The sequence below is a fragment of the Dendrobates tinctorius genome, unplaced genomic scaffold (genome assembly GCF_039654945.1).
Source record: "Dendrobates tinctorius isolate UK_male_01 unplaced genomic scaffold, ASM3965494v1 ptg000051l, whole genome shotgun sequence".
NCBI classification, from domain to species: Eukaryota; Metazoa; Chordata; class Amphibia; order Anura; family Dendrobatidae; genus Dendrobates; species Dendrobates tinctorius.
The window spans coordinates 7,798,418-7,818,886 of record NW_027361719.1 but is presented as its reverse complement, the minus strand read 5'-3'; the positions used below and the strand labels follow the sequence as shown (position 1 = coordinate 7,818,886).

The 20,469-nt window shown below is 44.0% G+C and overlaps 1 protein-coding gene across 4 annotated transcripts in view; it reads right to left on the bottom strand.

Moving 5' to 3' along the window:
• The window catches only part of POU6F1 (POU class 6 homeobox 1), a 165,481-nt gene that overhangs the window by 26,950 nt on the left and 118,062 nt on the right, over positions 1-20,469 (bottom strand). For all 4 annotated transcript variants that reach the window (XM_073576736.1, XM_073576735.1, XM_073576734.1 and 1 more), the window contains one exon: positions 7,397-7,565. In XM_073576736.1, coding sequence (XP_073432837.1) covers positions 7,397-7,565 — 169 coding nt within the window. The remainder of the gene's footprint in view (positions 1-7,396; positions 7,566-20,469) is intronic.

The following is a 20,469-nucleotide window of genomic DNA, read 5'->3' as shown; positions in this document are numbered from 1 at the left end:
CTTCCCCAGATAGAAGCAGCCTCCGATGTGCAACCTGTGGTCGGATACACAGGAAGAGACGCTCCTCATCACAGCTGTGCCCAACATGGCAGCAGAGGGGTTAACGCCACAGACAAGTCGCCGTCTCCTCACACACTGGACACGACGCTGCATCTGGCGACGAACAAGCGCACATTGCACAATGTTAGTCATGTCCCAGATGTTCAGCATGTGGAGGACGAAGGGGGGACAAAAAAGACCCCAGGATTGGAACAGGAGCATGGGAAAGTGGACGGCGGTCGGAGGGGCAGGGTTTATATAGGGGTCGGAGTAAGTAAATATAAACACACACACACACATATTGCTACATGCGGGCAGCGCACACATGCACAATCCTCAGGTTGTATAACTTTCAACTAGTCAAAACATTTCTCTCAGTAGGCCAAGAAAGAAATGTGCAGGAATAAAGTACACCTCATAATAACTTATGTGTGAGGCAGAGGTGACAAGACCCGCCATCTCGTGCCCACCTTACTAGAGGTGCCCACTGCCCACATATAACAAAGTTGATGGAAACAGACGACTTCCACTATGATGATTGGTTACCAACCCCCGCCACACCCATTTCACAACTCGTCACACCCATGTCCACGCCCCAACCACACCCATTTAGCACTGCTGATCACACTGAATGGTAAGGAGGACACAGTGGCTGGCATTGTTGGAACAGTGGCTGGTACTGTGGGCACACTGACTGGTACTGAGGAAAAGAAAGAACAGAGAGAGAAAAAAGAAAACAAAGAGAAAAAAAAGGAGAGAGAATGAAAGGAGAGAAAGAAAGAACAGAGAGGAAGAAAGAGAAACAGAGAAAGAAAAGGGGACAGAAAAAAAGAACAGAGAGAAAAAAAGAAAGAGGGGAAAGAAAGAACAGAGAGGGAGAAAGAAAGAGGGGGAAAGAAAGAACAGAGAGGGAGAGAGAAAGAAAGAAAGAAGGGAAAGAAAGAACAGAGAGAGAAAGAAAGAGAAAGAAAGAAGGGAAAGAAAGAACAGAGAGAGAAAAAAGAAAGGGGAAAGAAAGGAGAGGGATAGAAAAAGAGGGGAAAGAAAGGACAGAGACAGAAAGAAAGAACAGAGAGAGAGAAAGAAAGATTCTATAAAGATACTATAGCAGCCCGGCTCCCATTGTAATGCCCACTTGAGCTTCCTGGTGCAGGACATATCATGATCCACTCACATGGCCGACATCCCCGAGTCCAAGGCGATCCCGCTGTCCGCGCTGTTGGAGGACACGGTGATGGATCTGAAGCATTCCCTGAAGTGCCTCCATGGTTCCGTCACAATCTCCTCCTGAAATTACCTCATTTCCGGCCAGCCTCCAGCACGTCACTTCCGATGGAACGTCACGTGCGAGATTTCAAGTGCTCCTCAGGGCTCCGCCGTATACTACTGTGTCCGCGGGAAAAGTAAGCTCCCGGTCGGCGCAGTGGGGCAGACTCTCAAAATCTGGGACAGTTGGGAGGTATGAATGCTCCCCATCATATACCTTGTACACGCATGGCTCCGCACACCTCATACACACTCGGTTCCACTTTGTATGCCTCGTACACACACGGCTCCGCTCCGTACACCTCAAACACACACACGGCTCCACTCTGTAAACCTCGTACACATGTGGCTCTGCTCTGTACAACTTGTACACACATGGCTCCACTCCGTAAACCTTGTACACATGCGCTTTGCTCTGTACACCTCGCACACAGCTCTGCTACATCCACCCTGTAAACCACTCCTGACCCCATACATACTTCCCTCATCCAGCACGACAACCTGCAGTCCTGCACAGCAGAGTCCTGCATACAGTACATCGAGGGCTGTGCCCACAGGACCTGTGATGAGGTCACAGGAGGGGAGGAGTCAGGGGTCACATGATCAGGGGTCTCGGACTGAAGCCTCTTATCATGTGACCCCTGACTCCTCCCCTCCTGTGACCTCATCACAGGTCCTGTGCTCACAGAGCGGCGATTTATGAGTGAGGGGCAGCGGCTGCAGTGGCCAGTGGGCTTGTCTGGGAGGGCGAGGATGGCGTCGGTACATGGGGGGCCATGGCGGTGGATTATAATGGGACAATTTACCCTGGGCTGGTGGGCCCCCCACACCACTGGGCCCTGGGCTACCGCCCAGATTGACCTCATTATAATCCGCCACTGGCTTTAAGGTTGTTTGTTTTTTTTCCAGTACGAGTTCAACAAGCATGAATGCAAATGAGGGATTTATACTCTATAGCCTGTTCATTGTTCTGTGCACATGAAAGTGCAGACTGTCCAGTTAAACGGGTTGTTTGGTTTTCTACTAAAAATCTGCAGTCACTTTATGTAACCATAGGCTTCCGAATCCTTACAGTGCGAGCAATGCATGCAGTCAGGATTTTCCGGTATTGCTGGTGAGAGCAGGCAATCACGTGGCAGCAAGTATGTAATTTGCATACTTCCAGCCACAATCCAACTAAACGTACTAGGCCTTATGCAATTAGTTTGAATGGAGTCTAGACTGCACGTAACTACATGTGTGCAAATAACATATGTTACTTGTATTCACATGACCGCACTCTCTCACTCGCACTGTAGAATCTTAACATAGTATGGCACAAACGCTGCAAGGATTAGGAAGTCTACAGTGACAGTGAGTGCAGAGTTTTATCAGAAGACCGGACAACCCCATTAAAGCAATCGTTCTGTGAGCATAGAGGAACATGTTCTCTGCAGCACATCAACTGGTTACACAGGATGATGTGCTGCCCTTCAGAACACTGACTTTTAAAGGTACTTTAAAAATCATCTCAGCCGATGACTGAGTGTTTTTCTCGTATGTCGGGTAATTGCTAGCCCATTTAGACACGCTGATAATCAGGAACCCCAAGAGTTGGGAGAATTGACGCAGCAAATTCTATCATATACTCATCTCTGCCTCCTGTAGGACACTTTTTGTTTGTTATATGCATTTGATCTAGGACAAGCCCTCACTATTAGGCCGGGGTCACACTAACCGACGCAAAATACGGTCAGTATTTTACATGCGTAATACGGATGAATGGCCCCTAAACAGTGCTCCGTATGTCATCCATAAGCAAGGTGCGGTCGCGTATTTTGCGCATGTCAGCATCCGTATGTAATCCATCCGTATGGCGAGATTTTCTCGCAGGCTTGCAAAATGGACATATAATGGAGCCCTATGACAGGGTTTCTAACAGAAACCAAAGAATAGATATAGACACATAGAATGCATATATATATATATATATATATATATATATATATATATATATATATATATATATATATATATGTGTATTCTATGTGTCTATATCTATTCTTTCGTTTCTTTATTAAACCTGTCAGTGTGAGTTTACTGTATAGCGCACTGAATTGCCGGCTTTTATAAAAGACACCGGGTGCGTATTTCTCGCAAGTCACATGTGTGGTCCGTGTGTAATCCATATTTTTTGCGCACCCATAGACTTGCATTGGCGTACTACGGGCGTAGTACGCTGACAATCGCAGCATGCTGCGATTGGCACGGAGCGTAGAATACGGATGAGAAATATACGGCTGGTGCGAGGTACCCCATAGAGAATCATTTGTCCGTGTCTAATGCGTGCTTTTAGCGCCTCTCACTCGGCCGTATTGCTCGCCAGTGTGACCCCGGCCTTAAAAACAAACAGTTTCATTCAGATTACACTACGCAACAAATTTCAGGGAAGTTCTTGTCCACTGAAAAAATTTTATTGCATCTTATAGATTTTGATATGCTGAACTTGAATATGTGCTCCAAAAGTCTGTATCACATAAGGTTTTTAACCCCTTCATGACCGGAGCTTTCTTTTTTCGATTTTTCATTTTTTGCTCCCCTTCTTTCCAGAGCCATAACTTTTTTATTTTTCCGTCAATATGGCCATGTGAGGGCTTATTTTTTGCGGGATGAGTCATACTTTTGAACAACACCATTGGTTTTACCATGTCATGTACTCAAAAACAGGAAAAAAATTCCAAGTGCGGTGAAAATGCAATAAAAGTGCAATCCCACACTTGTTTTTTGTTTGGCTTTTTTGCTAGGTTCAATAAATGCTGAAACTGACCTGCCATTATGAGTCTCCAGGTCATTACGAGTTCATAGACAACAAACATGTCTAGGTTTTCTTTTATCTAAGTGGTGAAAAAAAACTCCAAAGTTTGCAAAAAAAAAAAAAAAATTGCAATTTTCCGAGACCCATAGCGTGTTTATTTTTCGTGATCTCGGGTTGTCTGAGGGATTACTTTTTGCGTGCCAAGCTGACGTTTTTAATGATACCACTTTTGTGCAGATACGTTCTTTTGATTGCCCATTATTGCATTTTAATGCAGTGTCGCGGCGACCAAAAAAACGTAATTCTGGCGTTTTGATTTAGCGATCAGGTTAATTATTTTTTTATTGACAGATCGGGCGATTCTGAATGCGGCGATACCAAATATGTGTAGGTTTGATTTTTTTTTTATTGTTTTATTTTGATTTGGAACTTTTACTTTTTTTATATTTTTAAAACACTTTTTTTTAAACTTTTGGCATGCTTCAACAGCTTCCATGGGAGGCTAGAAGCTGCCATGGCGCGATCGCCTCTGCTACACAGAGGTGATGCTCAGATCACCTCTATGAAGCAGAATTACAGGCTTGCTATGAGCGCCGACCACAGGGTGGCACTCATAACAATCTGCCATCAACAACCATAGAGGTCTCGAGGAGACCTCTAGTTGTGATGGTAATGCAGCGATGACCCACGATCAGCTGACAGTAAAAGGTTAAGAAACAGCAGTTTATAGTCTACATTATGACGTCCGAGACACTACATACATGTGCATCGATGTCAGTAGCAAAAGCAATTGTTCAAAAGTGTTTTGCAGATGACTATCATTTATAATCCATGTCAGATGCTTCTCCAATAAGATTCCAGCAATAGTCAGCTAGCATTCACGTACTCCAGTTTCCCTGGCACCTTTTCTCCATCAGCGCAATGTCTTGGTGAAATCTTTCACCGTGTTCATCGCTATCGGCACCAAGATTGGCTGGAAAAAAGTCCAAGTGAGAATGTAGAAAATGCATTTTTAGTGACATATTGCATTACATTAAATGATATGCTGTGAGCATGTTGTCCACGAATTGTTCAAAGTTCGGTGCCCTGCTGTTGCCAAGGAAGTGGAAGGTCACATCTTTAAAGGCTCTCCATGTCACTTGTTCAGCACCTTACAAAAGACCATCAAAGCTACTGTCATTCATTATATCTCTGACCTGTGGGCCAATAAAAATACCTTCTTTGATCTTTGCATCACTTATTCTTGGAAATTTCTGCTGCAAGTAAGAAAAGGCTTCCGATTCTTTGTTCATTGCTTTGACAAAATTCTTCATAAGCCCAAGTTTAATATGCAAAGGAGGGAGAAATATCTTTGTTGGATCAACGAGAGGATTATGTTTACCATTCTTCTGTCCAGCAACCAGGTTTTCACGGAGTGGCCAGTCCTTTCTGAAATCGTGCACGAGAAATGCACTACTGTCCCACTCACAAATTAAACAACAATACTTGGTATATCCAAGCTGCAGTCCAAGAAGAAGTGCAACAACTTTTAGATCACCACATATGTTCCAGCTATAATTTCTATAATTAATGTGGGTCAACAGTAACTCCATATTCTCATACGTTTCTTTCATGTGTACGGCATGTCCAATAGGTATAGAAGGATAGATATTTCTGTTGTGTAGTAAAACAGCCTTCACACTTAAAACTGACGAGTCAATGAACAGTCACCATTCCTTCGGGTCATGTTCGCATCCAAGAGCACCAAACAACCCCAAGACGTCGTTGCAAGAGGTTAAACTGTCGACATGGTTGAAAAATTGATTAAGGTCATCTTGACGACTGAGAAAAACTGTGAAAAACAGAAAGTCTTGTTCCTGGTAATAAGAGATTCCGTTCTTGTAGCCTTGATCTCAATAGTTCTGCCTGCCTCTGACAATTTCAAATCTATGATCAAGTCACTCAGATAAGCTTGACTGAACAGATGTGGATTAGATGTAGAAGGCTCAAAGTCTGGGTCTGCAGCAGTTTCATTTTCCACTGACATTGTTAGTTCATCTTCGTTATCCTCCATTGTCCATACTTTGGGCGGCTTTGGAACACGAAGGCTTTCATCGTGTGGCACTGGTCTTATGTAAGGCAGAAGTAGCAATCTGTTACATGATCTCTCTGCTCTCTCCATATCATTGGGACAGCGAACGGCATTGAAGGTCATGATACATTCAGCCATGGTCTAAGTATGTCAGTATTGTCTTTTGATTCCTCCCCTGCCCAGGAGATGTGGTATTCTCTGTACACGGTCAGCCGAATGATTCACTGTGCCTGCGTGGAATTCGCATAATAATTGCTTGCATATGTGTACATCAGCGATTTTTATACTGTTTCAGAAAAAGTTCATATATGAGTTTTTAGAATTCTAACAGAATATTATTATGTTTCTTATCATTTCTCAAAAACCTTACGTGATAAGAAAAATCTGAAGTCATTTCTGAAATCAGCATGAAAAAATCTATCAGGAACACTCAAAATTGTCTGAGGGACAAAACCTTGGTAACACAGTGTTACATTTAATAAACTAATGTCACTATAAGGCCATGTGCACAAGTTCAGTATTTGATGTGTTTTTAACCTCATTATTTGTAAGCCAACAAATTTCATTCACTGTGAGAAAAGGCATATGTTATCTGCAAGAATTAGACAGCGCGATAAGGGCATGTTCACATTGGGCGTTTTTGCTGCTTTTTTATGCTAATTTTCAGCTGCTTTTCACAGTACCAGGAAAGCCTATGAGATTTCAGAAATCCCATGCACACACGTTTTTTTGTGTCATCAGGATTTTGTGCTTTGCTGCTTTTTTTGGACATAGAGCATGTCACTGCTTTCAGTGTTTTTGCAGTGTTTTTCACCCATTGGCTTAAATAGGTGTTGAAACTGCGCTGCAAAACGCAGGTATCATTATTCGCAGCTTTTTTTCCTACAGAGAAGTCATGGACATTAGCATAGACAAAGAGACCCAAAAAACACCAAAAAAATGCACCAAAAAACGCACCTAAACCTGCGTTTTTACCGCAGCTTCTTTCCTGCAAAGAAATTAGGTTTTGCTGTAGAAAAAAAGCAGCAAAAACGCCCAGTGTGAACTTACCCTAAGGCTGCTTGACAAGATGTGATGTCATCCAGCTACTCAATGGAGGAGCTCAAAACAAATTCAGACAAAGAATGGAGAATTAGTCCATGTTATTAAATCAGGTCACCAAGTATCAAAAAACAAAATATCTGTATTATACATTGAAATCTTTGCCAATGAACCTTGAACCTTACCGACAGATGGCTGACTGACTGTAAGCAGGTCCTTCTGTGGCTGTCAGTGCTTGACCCACTTGCGTCTGTGTCAGACCAAGAGATAAACGCCGGATCTTAAAATCCTTGGCAAATTCACGTATTTCTTCCAAATTTATTCCATCTTCATCGTAGTTTCCAGAGTGCGGCTCTGAGCATAGAGAATATTTTTTTAATCCTTACTCTGCCAAGAATATGTTATAAATCTTTCATAAAAACACTAGCCGCACGTAAAGTGTATGGGGCTTAAATCTTGGTATCATATTGAAGCCCATATTAAAGCTCTAATGATAACAGACATATTTGGGTTGTAGCACTCGCTTTAAGTTGGGGAGTAGCATAAATAGTTATGAATAGTTTTTCTTCATGATTCTGTGTATGTGTAAGGAGGGATAACTTACAAGCAACACCTGGAATAATAAGTACAGCCTTTTTCTGTCATCTCTCCTTTGTACAGCCACCAGTGATGAGGGAGTAAGTGTCATGGGGATACCGCTACAGAGAGAGACTATCACGTACTCCTGCACTGGTTACAAGTGCTTCACCATTGTATTAAACAATGCAGTTTTTTCGTTGCTAGCAGTGCAAGGTTTAATCTGTTCAGGAAAAGCTCCTGGAGCTTTCCTACTTGTCTTAGTTAGATGTTCTGTGTTGGCCACTCCAGTCTGCTATATACGCTCACCTCTGGCACTTAGGGTTTGCCAATGTAAGTTTTTACTGCCTAGTTCTGGAGATGGAGGTGTAGGTCATGGTTGAAGTTGTTGTTTGGAGATTGCTAAGGAGAGTATTACTTGGAGTTTTGTCTGTGTGCACATCCTTATCCTCTACCATTTGTTTTTTTCCCTTCCTTAACTCCCGTGTCCCACTCTGGTATTGGTGTGTGTATTTTGTATGGCTGGCATATTCATTTATCCCTGTCCGTCTTCCTTTGTTTGACTAGTGCGTTTCTGTACACTTCAGCTTCCCACTACCCTGGGTGGGGGAGGGAACAAATCAGGGTAGATATAGCAAGGCATGAGAACCCAGTGTCTCCACCTTCAGGAGTAATCCGGGGGGGGACAGGGATCTGTTAAGTGCCCAAAGTTCCAACACCTTTGTGACACTGGCCCATACCTATTTGATCCTTTTATGGATCCGGTGGTTCCTATGGCAGGGCAACTGCAGAAACAGCCTGGAGGTGGCAGACTTATTTTACAGCACGCAAACACTTCAGGTTTAGGGCCCACAGTTCTCGGGCAACCCCTTGTGTAGACCAAGATCGCTCTACCGGGTAGGTTTTCTGAGATTCAAGAGATGTTTTCAAGGAGGTCTGTAAACTTTAGTTTAAAGAGAACTTGTCACCAGTTTTGTGACATAGCCAAAAATATCACCTTACTCAGTGTCTGCGCTGCATTCCCAAAATCCTTATATAACCCCCTGACTCCCCATGTATACCCCCGAAAAATCTATTTAAATTTCCCATCGAACAGGACCGAAAACATAACCATACAGAGCAAAAGAAATTAATACATTTTTTTCGGGAGAGTCAGGTAGTTATATAAGGATTTAGGAAATGCAGTGCAGACGCTGAATAAGGCGATAATTTTAGTTGCTATATCACAAAACTGGTGACAGGTTTGCTTTAAATTACATCCTCACTCCTCAGGTACCGAGGTGGCTCTGAGCCATAATTATATCTTATATATACTGTATATTTATACATACACACATTCACAAATTTTGGGGTCACCCAGACAATTGTGTTTTCCATGAAAACTCACACTTTTACTAATCAAATGAGTTGCCAAATGAATTTAAAATCTAGTCCAGACATTGACAAGGATCGAAAAAAAGATTTTTATTTGAAATAATAATTTTCTTATTCAAAATTTGCTTTTGACGAAGAATGCTCCCTTTGTAGCAATATTGCAGACCTTTGGCATTCTAGCAGATAACTTGCTGAGATAATCTGGAGAAATTTCACCCCATGCTTCCAGAAACCCCTCCCACAAGTTGGTTTGGCTTGATGACCACTTTTGCGTACCATACGGTCAAGCTGCTCCCACAACAGCTCAGTGGGGTTGAGATCTGGTGACTGCGCTGGCCACTCCATTACAGATAGAATACCAGCTGCCTGCTTCTTCCCTAAATAGTTCTTGCATAATTTGGAGGTGTGCTTTGGGTCATTGTCCTGTTGTAGGATGAAACTGGCTCCAATCAAGCGCTGTCCACAGGGTATGGCATGGCGTTGCAAAATGGAGTGATAACCTTCCTTATTCAAAATCCCTTTTACCTTGTACAAATCTCCAACTTTACCAGCACCAAAGCATCCCCAGACCATCACATAACAGGCACTCTTCCAGCATCTTTTCAGTTGTTCAGCATCTCACAAATGTTCTTCTGTGTGATCCAAACACCTCAAACTTGGAATCGTCTGTCCAGAACACTTTTTACCAATCTTCCTCTGTCCAATGTCTGTGTTCTTTTGCCCATATTAATCTTTTCCTTTTAGGCTAAGTGCAGATGTACTTTTTAGCCCTGCGGATTTTTCCGCGCAGAATTGAAGAAATTCGCAGGTCAAATGACCTGCATTTTTCCTGCGGATTTCTTCCTGTTTTCTTGCGTTTTTTGTGCGGTTTTCCCCTGCGGATTTGGAGAATGGAGCAGGTGGAAAACCGCAGAAAAGAAGTGACATGCTGCATATTTTGAACCACAAGAAAACCGCGCGGAAAAATCCGCAGCGTCTGCACAGCGTTTTTTTTTTTCAATTGACTAACATGCTACTTACATCACAATGTGGATATGCAGTGTTTCTGCGCGGGAAAATCCGCTGTGGATCCGCTGGATATCTGCATCGTGTGCACATGGCCTTATTAGCCAGTCTCAGATTTGGTTTTTTTTTGCCACTCTGCGCTGAAGGCCAGTGAAGTCGCCTCTTCACTGTAGATGTTGACACTGGCGTTTTGAGTGTACTATTTAATGAAGCTGCCAGTTGAGGACCTGTGAGGCGTCGATTTCTCAAACTATAGACTAATGTATGGAGTAGTACACACAGTTGTAGGAAATCTGCAGTTTCTTGGCAACTTCTCGCATGGAATAGCCTTCATTTCTAAGAACAAGAATAGACTGTCCAGTTTCACATGAAAGTTCTTTTTTTCTGGCCATTTTGAGAGTTTAATGGAACCAACAAATGTAATGCTCCAGATTCTCAACTAGCTCAAAGCTTCTCTAATATATATAAGCTTTATAGCTTCTCTAATCAGCCAAACTGTTTTCAGCTGTGCTAACATACTTGCACAAGGGTTTTCAATGGTATTCTAACCATCCATTAGCCTTCTTACACAGTTTGCAAACACAAAGTAGACCAGACGTTTGCAACTAGAATAGTCATTTACCACATTAACAATGTATAGACTATTTCTGAATCATTTAATGTTAGCTTCATTGGAGAAAAATGCATTTCTTTCAAAAATAAGGACATTTCTAAGTGACCCTAAACTTTTACACTGTAGTGTTTATATATATATATATATATATATATATATATATATATAAACACTACAGTGTAAAAGTTTAGGGTCACTTAGAAATGTCCTTATTTTTGAAAGAAATGCATTTTTGCATTCTGTGTGTGTATATATGTGTGTATATATATATATATATATACACACATATATACACACACAGACAGACAGATATTATGCACACATATACACACGATGACCTCGTCCGTGTCTCACTGGCCGAATGTAAACTACGTTAGCTTCAGCAGGGAGACTGGCCAGCAGAGGAGTATTGCTCATTTGCTCAGAGTTCTGTAGGTGGTCCACGGATAGTAAGTGAAATGACCTCGCGTTCCATAGCTCCATAGCCAGTTCTGTTACGGAGTCTCTGTGAGAGTAAAGGTTGCCTTTGTCCTGTGTGAGACCCCGGTTTCACTGAAGGCGGCCAAGTCTCTGGCAATCCATGTGGACTGCCGTCTTCGCCAGAGACATAAATAAACACCTCAATTTTTTTTTTGGGGGGGAACAGGGGTCAAGGGAACCCAAGGCTGAGTCAAACAAGGAACCCATGCAGTTGAGGGGGGTGACTCATTTTATAGGTCCTTCAGCTGTTTGGTGTAAATGGGAAAGTATACTTTTTCTGTGGTGGGAAGGGTCATGTTGTGGGTACCTGTCCTTCCATACATAATTGCCAACAGCTGCCAGAAAAGTAAGGAGCCCGGGTTGCGGGGAGGTTAGCAACCCGGGTGTACATACTGTATTTCCACTGTGCGTAGGTCTCAATTTTTATTGCCAGACGAGATCCATCTTGGCAAAATTTAAGTGGTTATTTCAGCCTTTGTGGACAGTGGGGCGGGTTTTAATCTGATTGACCCCGGTTCGTTCAAGACCAGGTTCTCAAGCCACATAAACTGTCTAGACCAATACCCATAATCGCCATTGTCTCTGCACCCTTGAGCCAGGGGTATTTTATTCAGGTCATTCAAGTTATACATCTGCAGGTAGGGGCCATGCACATGGAGTTAATTGATTGCTGTATGCTAGAGGGCTTGCCCTCTCCTGAGGTTCTTGGACTACCTTGGCTTACTCTGCACAATCCCGTAGTGGCCTGGCAGACTCAAGAGGTGGTAAGGTGGAGTGAGTACTGTCATGAACACTTCTTGAGTACCCTGCTAGCCAGGGTGGATACTCCGTCTCTGTCGGAATACCTGTCTGAATTCAAGGATGTGTTTTCAGAACTTGGGTGTCAAAAACTCCCTCCTCATTGTCCTTATGATTGCGCTGGTAATCTTATTGCTGGGGCCAAGCTGCCTAAAAGCAGGTTATATAATATTTCTGGTACAGAGAGGCAGGCCATGAAGGACTATATCGCAGAAATTCTGGCAAAGGGCCATATCAGACCTTCCTCATCTCCAATTGAGAGCGGATTTTTGTCTTTGTTAAGAAAAAAGATGGGTGTTACGCTCCCCTGCCTAGATTTCCGCAGATATAATTGGATCATGGTCCAGGATTGATATCGTCACCCTCTCATTCTGGTCCTTTTTATCCAGATAGTCAGGGCAAAATGGTTTTCTAAATGGGATCTCAGGAGGACATATAATCTCGCTCGAATTAAAAAGCGGGATGAGTGGAAGACTGTCTTTAATACACCTGAGGGACACTATGAAAAGCTTGTGATGCCATTTGGGTTGACTAATGCTCCCACCATTTTTCAGCACTTTGTAATTCACATTCTTAGTCACCTGGCAGGTAGGTTTGTGGTAATTTATCTTGATGACATATTGATTTATTCACCTGACCTCCAGTCACATCAGGTATATGTCAGGCAGGACTTAAAGATACTCAGAGACAATAATTTGTCTAACCAGAGAAATGCATGTTCTCGGTTCAGGAGATCCCTTTTCTGAGTTATTAGTTATTGTCCACAGGTTTTCGCATGGATCCGGCAAAAATCAGGAAGGTACTGGATTGGTATCATCCTGAGGATTTAAAGGGAACCTGTCACCTCGTTTTTAGCTAGTAAACTGGTCCCATTCAATAAGAAAACAAAACAAAAAAATGGAATTATGCCTCACCATGTGAATAATATGTACCCTCCAATACTGCAGTTAGGATCTGAAGTCCGTTTGACCACTGGATAAATAGACAAAAAAAGTGGATCCACCAATTGGATTGCAATAAAAAACTTCTCCTTTATTTCACATCATTAAAAAATAGTCCAGACAAGTTAAAAACAGGATGACATTCTGACATGTTTCTAGCCGAAGCCCTTAGTCGTAGAATATGTTCTACGACTAAGGGCTTCGGCCAGAAACGCGTCAGAATGTCATCCTGTTTTTAACTTGACTGGACTATTTTTTAATGATGTGAAATAAAAGAGAGGTTTTTTATTGCAATCCAGTTGGTGGATCCACTTTTTTGTCTAAACTGGTCCCAGTGTGCTGATAGTGATGCAATGTGTCAAAGAAAAGCTCGAAGTATTAGATTTAAAAAACATTTTATATCATTAGATAATTCCCTCACATTCCTTTTCTTTCAGTCATAGGGGTGGTGACTATCTTTTCAGTCATAGATCCTTCAGTGTACTTTTGAAATTAGGCATGCCCGCAGAATTGCATTTCATTGCCGTGACTGTCCCGAAGCACATTGCATCACTAACAGCACCCTGGAACTAGTTTAATAGCTAAAAATGAGGAGACAGGTTCCCTTTATAGGCATTACAAAGGTTTTTAGGTTTCGCCAACTACTACCGTAAGTTCATCAAAAACTTATTGGTAGTGGTCAAACCTCTGGCGGATATGACCAGGAAAGGGATGGACTATTCCAAACGGTGCAGTCCGGCCAGTGAGGCATTTGATACCTTAAAGAAATGTTTTGCTTCTGTGATGATTCTTATACAGCCTGACATCAGCCATTCATTGTTCATTGTAGATGTTCAGGTGTCTGAAGTGGAGGGGGGGGTGCTGGATTGTTGCACAGCACATCTCCAAGTAAATAGCATCAGTGTGCATACTTTTCAAAGAAACTGTCGTCCGCTAAGAAAAGCTTACATTGGTAATAGGGAACTCTTGGCAATAAAGTGAGCTTTTCAAGAGTGGCGACATATTTTGGAGGGAGCAGTACACCTGGTCATAGTAATCACGGATCACAAAAATCTTTTATATTTGGAATTTGTTAAGCTTCCAACATCTAGACAGGCAAGATGGACATTGTTCTTCACCTGATTCAAATTTTTTGTGACGTATAGGCCAGAGAATAAGAACATTAAGGCAGAGGCCTTATCTCGTTGCTTTCCTGGGGTGGAGGTAATTGTGAATCGGTTCCTATATTACAGAAAGGGGTTGTTATTGCAACTATATGTTGTGATCTGGAGAGGGAGGTTGTAGTGGCTCAGGGGAATGCACCTGCGTCCTGTTCTTTAGGTAAACTGCTTGTTACTGTGAATCTCTGTCTTAAAGTTTTATTCAAAGATCATGGCTTGGTCTTGGATGTGCATTCTGGTAGTAAAGCTACTACAGATCTCTTTACTCTGAGTTTTTGGTTGTTTGGGGTGCACCAGGATGTTCAGGAGTATGTAGCTGCCTGCAGTGTTTGTGTGCATTCAAAGAACCCTCATTCTCGTCCTTCTGGGGCTCTTCAACCATTGGCGATTAACAGTAGACTTTGGACTCATTTGTCAGTAGATTTCATCATGGGTCTGCTCGTATTGGCAGGTAATACAGTAATATTGGTGGTGGACAGATTCAGCAAGAGGTCTCATTTCACAGCGGTACCCGCGTTACCTAACCCCAAGACCTTGGCGCACATTTTTATCAAACAAATTGTGAAGTTACATGGGATTCCTACAGATATTGTTTCTGACCGGGGAGGGTAAATTTTGGAAAGCTTTTTATGATCATTTGGGGATCCATCTTTCATTTTCTTCAGCCTTTCATCCACAGTCTAATAGGCAAACTGATCGTGTAAACCAGAGAGCATTTCGCCTCATTTGGTCACCCACTTTTAGGATTCATAATGTATTTAACCAATCTCTACTCAGAAAATACAGTGCCTTGCGAAAGTATTCGGCTCCCAGGAACTTTTCAACCTTTTGCCACATACAGTTGTGGCCAAAAGTATTGACACCCCTGCAATTCTGTCAGATAATACTCCGTTTCTTCCTGAAAATGATTGCAAACACAAATTCTTTGGTATTATTATCTTCATTTAATTTGTCTTAAATGAAAAAACACAAAAGAGAATGAAGCAAAAAGCAAAACATTGATCATTTCACACAAAACTCCAAAAATGGGCCAGACAAAAGTATTGGCACCCTCAGCCTAATACTTGGTTGCACAACCTTTAGCCAAAATAACTGCGACCAACCGCTTCCAGTAACCATCAATGAGTTTCTTACAATGCTCTGCTGGAATTTTAGACCATTCTTCTTTGGAAAACTGCTCCAGGTCCCTGATATTTGAAGGGTGCCTTCTCCAAACTGCCATTTTTAGAGCTCTCCACAGGTCTTCTATGGGATTCAGGTCTGGACTCATTGCTGGCCACCTTAGAAGTCTCCAGTCCTTTCTCTCAAACCATTTTCTAGTGCTTTTTGAAGTGTGTTTTGGGTCATTGTCCTGCTGGAAGACCCATGACTTCTGAGGGAGACCCAGCTTTCTCACACTGGGCCCTACATTATGCTGCAAAATTTGTTGGTAGTCTTCAGACTTCATAATGTCATGCACATGGTCAAGCAGTCCAGTGCCAGAGGCAGCAAAGCAAGCCCAAAACATCAGGGAACCTCCGCCATGTTTGACTGTAGGGACCGTGTTCTTTTCTTTGAATGCCTCTTTTTTTCTCCTGTAAACTCTATGTTGATGCCTTTGCCCAAAAAGCTCTACTTTTGTCTCATCTGACCAGAGAACATTCTTCCAAAACGTTTTAGGCTTTTTCAGGTAAGTTTTGGCAAACTCCAGCCTGGCTTTTTTATGTCTCGGGGGTAAGAAGTGGGGTCTTCCTGGGTCTCCTACCATACAGTCCCTTTTCATTCAGACGCCGACAGATAGTACGGGTTGACACTGTTGTACCCTCGGACTGCAGAGCAGCTTGAACTTGTTTGGATGTTAGTCGAGGTTCTTTATCCAACATCCGCACAATCTTGCGTTGAAATCTCTTGTCAATTTTTCTTTTCCGTCCACATCTAGGGAGGTTAGCCACAGTGCCATGGGCTTTAAACTTCTTGATGACACTGCGCACGGTAGACACAGGAACATTCAGGTCTTTGGAGATGGACTTGTAGCCTTGAGATTGCTCATGCTTCCTCACAATTTGGTTTCTCAAGTCCTCAGACAGTTCTTTGGTCTTCTTTCATTTCTCCATGCTCAATGTGGTACACACAAGGACACAGGACAGAGGTTGAGTCAACTTTAATCCATGTCAACTGGCTGCAAGTGTGGTTTAGTTATTGTCAACACCTCTTAGGTGCCACAGGTAAGTTACAGGTGCTATTAATTACACAAATTAGAGAAGCATCACATGATTTTTCAAAAGTGCCAATACTTTTGTCCACCCTCTTTTTTATGTTTGGTGTGGAATTATATCCAATTTGGCTTTAGGACAATTCTTTTTGTGCTTTTTCATTTAAGACAAATTAAATGAAGATAATAATAACAAAGAATTTGTGTTTGCAATCATTTTCAGGAAGAAACTGAGTATTATCTGACAGAATTGCAGGGGTGTCAATACTTTTGGCCACAACTGTATCATGCTTCAAACATAAAGATACTGTCATGCCCTCAGCCGCAGGCACAGTCTCTGCTGCGCAGGGAGACCGGCACCTATCTCGCAGCTCCACTGCTGCTACTCACCCTGTCCGTGGCTCCAGACAATCAGCGGCTCCTTTCTCTGCTAAGAACTTGCATCCTCTTGGCAGGTCTCCTGGTTATGCTCTTAGGATGCGCGCCCCGCTTCCTGCACATTATTAAAACAGCAGGGCACCTGTTGTCTATTAGGGCTGTCTGTGCTGTGATGCTTGGTGCATAAAAGGCATCCTCCCTCAAGAGGGAGTTGCCTGAACAATGTGTTCATTCTGTGGGATCGCTGCCTCCCACTCAGGCCACACTCTGCTTTGCTCTGCGTTGTAAAGGCTATTGCAATATTCTAATATCTCTGTCTCCTCAGAATCCTCTGCTGGCAGTTCCCGCTCCTGGATCCCTCTGGACACTCCGGTTCCTACCCCAGACTGACCAAGGCACTCCTCTTGGAATCATCCAGTTACCATCGCAGGCTAGATAAGCCTGTGTTTACTCAGACCTTCCAGGTCTCTCACCACCTCCTCTATACGGTCTGTATGGGTCGTCCCTCTGGTCCGGGCATCGCGGCATTAAGGTCATCTGGTGTTGCGACGGGGGAGCCCCTGTATAGGGGAACATCTTGCCCGGTGCTCCACTACGTGGTTCTGTGTCGTGGTCCAGAGGGTTCTTCCCTCAGGCACCTTGTCCATTTGTTTGCTTTATTTAATAAACATCCTTAGTTTATTTGAAGCTCTTCTCCTGTCTCTTGTGTATCGGGTATACAGCTACCACTGCACCATCAGTGGTCTAGTGGGTCCACTATACATCTTCACGCCCTGTGGGCGCAACAGTTTGTTCAGGCCATGGACTCCGCTGATACCGATACTCAGCCCAGGGTGAGCTGGCTGTGCTTCGACAGAGTCAGGATCAGCTAGTGGCCTTTATGCAAACTTTAGATACCCATCTGTTTACTCTACAGGCTGCCGAGCCCACCAACGCCACCCAGCTAGCAGAGCTCCATCTGGAACTCACTCACCAACTAGAGATGCAGACCCGCTTGTTGGACTACATGACCTCCGTGGAGGACCAGTTAACTAAAGTACTGCTGGTTGCTGCATCCCCAGTCCTTCAGCCTCCAGTTCTGCATCCTATGGTTGTGCCCTCTACAGGACCCAGTCCTCGTCTCTGCAAACCTCCTCGTTACAATGGTGACCCCAAGTTGTGCAGAGGATTTCTCAACCAATGCTTGCTGCATTTTTGTTTTTCGCCTCAGCGTTATCTGACTGACATGGCCAAGGTGGCTTTCCTAGCCTCACACCTGGAGGGAGAGGCTTTAGCTTGGTTCAACCCCCTAATGGAGCGGAATGATCCCATTGTGTCTGATCTGCAGGTATTTCTGGACACCTTCCGCAAGATATTTGATGAGCCTGGTCGTGCCACATCTGCTATGGAGTCTCTCTTCAATTTGCAACAGGGCTCTCTCTCTGTTGGTCAGTATGCCATCCATTTCCGTACCCTGGCTTCTTGAGCTCCAGTGGACCAATGAGCCTTTGGTCGGAGCCTTTCGGCGAGGATTATCCAGAAGAATCAAGGATGAATTGGCGGTCAGGGACCTACCTGAGACCCTGGATGATCTCATATCCCTCGCCATTCGAATTGAACTGCGTCTCCAGGAGCGCTGCAGGGAGAGGATTCTCGAGAAGCGATTTCATCATCCTGCATCTTCTTCACCGAAACCTTGGTTTCCGTCTTGTCCTGCTCCGGTTTCTAGGAATGAACTCATGGAGCTTGATCGCGTCAAGGTGAAGAGGAATAGGCAGGAAAAAATGTCCGCTAGGAATCCGCATCGTTATGGTGGACGCCCTGCTCCCTGTCCATGCAGTGGAATGGAGAGGCCGGAGAAACTCTTCCGCCTGGGACTTCCCTAGGTAAGAATGATTCCTCACCTCCACTAACTATATCCATACAGGTGATCTTCGGAAAGTTGCGGTTCTCCGAGATGGCCTATCTGGACTCTGGATCTGGTGGTAACTTCATCCAGCAAGCAGTGGCCAGGCAGATCAGGATCCCTATCACTCCTCTGCAGCCGTCCCGGCACATCATCTCCGTAGATGGAAGACCCCTGAAAGATCCCATTCTTGGTATCACCGATGAGGTGGAGCTTCAAATCGGAGCACACCACAAGGAGAGAATTGCCTTCTTTGTGTTACCGAATCTTTCTCCACCGTTTCTACTAGGTCTTCCGTGGCTGCGCCATCATGAACCCATCCTGGATTAGCAGTCAGATGTCCTTCGATGGGGTCAGTCTTGTCACAATCACTGCCTCGTACCCGTACGGCCTGGTTCAAGCCCGCGTCCTCCTGCAGCCTTACCCGGGTTACCCGCTGCCTACTGGTCCTTCGCAGATGTATTCGACAAGAAGGAGGCCGAAACTCTTCCCCCGCACAGGCCTTACGATTGTCCCATCGACCTAATCCCCGGATCCACTCCGTCTCGAGGTAGGATCTACCCTCTTTCACCCACTGAGACCCAAGCCATGTCTGATTACATCAAGGAGAATTTGGCTCGAGGGTTTATCCAGAAGTCCTATTCTCTGGCTAGAGCTGGATTCTTCTTCGTCAAGAAGAAAGATGGATCTCTTCGTCCGTGTATAGACTACCGTGGTCTCAATTTAATAACGGTAAAGAACAGATACCCTCTTCCCTTAATTCCAGAGCTCTTTGATCGTCTTCGAGGTTCCAGGATTTTTACCAAGTTGGATCTCCGTGGGGCTTACAACCTCATCAGGATACGATCAGGGGATGAGTGGAAAACCGCCTTCAACACGCGAGATAGTCACTACGAATATCTGGTGATGCCCTTCGGAATAAGCAATGCGCCCGCCGTCTTCCAGGAGTTTGTCAATGACATATTCCGTGACCTGCTCTATGTTTGTGTAGTGGTCTATCTTTACGATTTTCTGGTATTTTCTCCCGACTTACCATCTCACAGGAGGAATGTTCGTCTCGTTCTTCAACGTTTGAGAGAGAATCGCCTCTACGCAAAGTTTGAGAAATGTCTTTACCCTTTCTTGGCTTTATCATTTCTGATACAGGTCTCGAGATAGATCCAGAGAATGTCTCCGCCATGCTTAAGTGGCCCCGACCTGAGGGAATCAAGGCCATACAGCGGTTTCTGGGATTCGCCAATTACTATCGGCAATTTATCCCTCACTTCTCCTTGGTAAGACCACTCACCGCTTTGACTTGTAAATGTGCCAAACCAAGGGATTGGACTCCTGAGGCAGAGTCGGCTTTCACTTCCCTTAAACAAGCCTTCTCTACTACTCCGGCTCTTCACAGACCAATGATCAGCAAGCAGTTTTTCCTGGAGGTGGACGCTTTGTCATCTGGAGCCGGAGCGGTCCTCATGCACAAACTGTCTACCAGTAAGATGGTGACCTGTGGATTCTTTTCCAAGGCATTCTCACCCTGCGAACGTAACTACTCAATTGGGGATAGAGAGTTACTGGCAATTAAGTTAGCCTTAGAAGAGTGGCGATATCTGTGTAGTGAAACCTCCACCAGGGGGAGCTGGTGAGGGAAGAGAGGTTACACACTAAGAGCAGCAACCCTGAGCAACAGCACAGGTGCCACAGGTAACGAGAGAGAATAGTCAGACGAACCGAGTCAGAAACTAGTAGGAGCAGACGTACCAGAAGGAGCAGCAATACACGTAGTCAAAATACCAAAGCCGAGAGTCAGAAAACCAGAACATGAGCACGGGGTCCAAAACGTGAGACGAAATACGTGGTTGGGGTACAAGC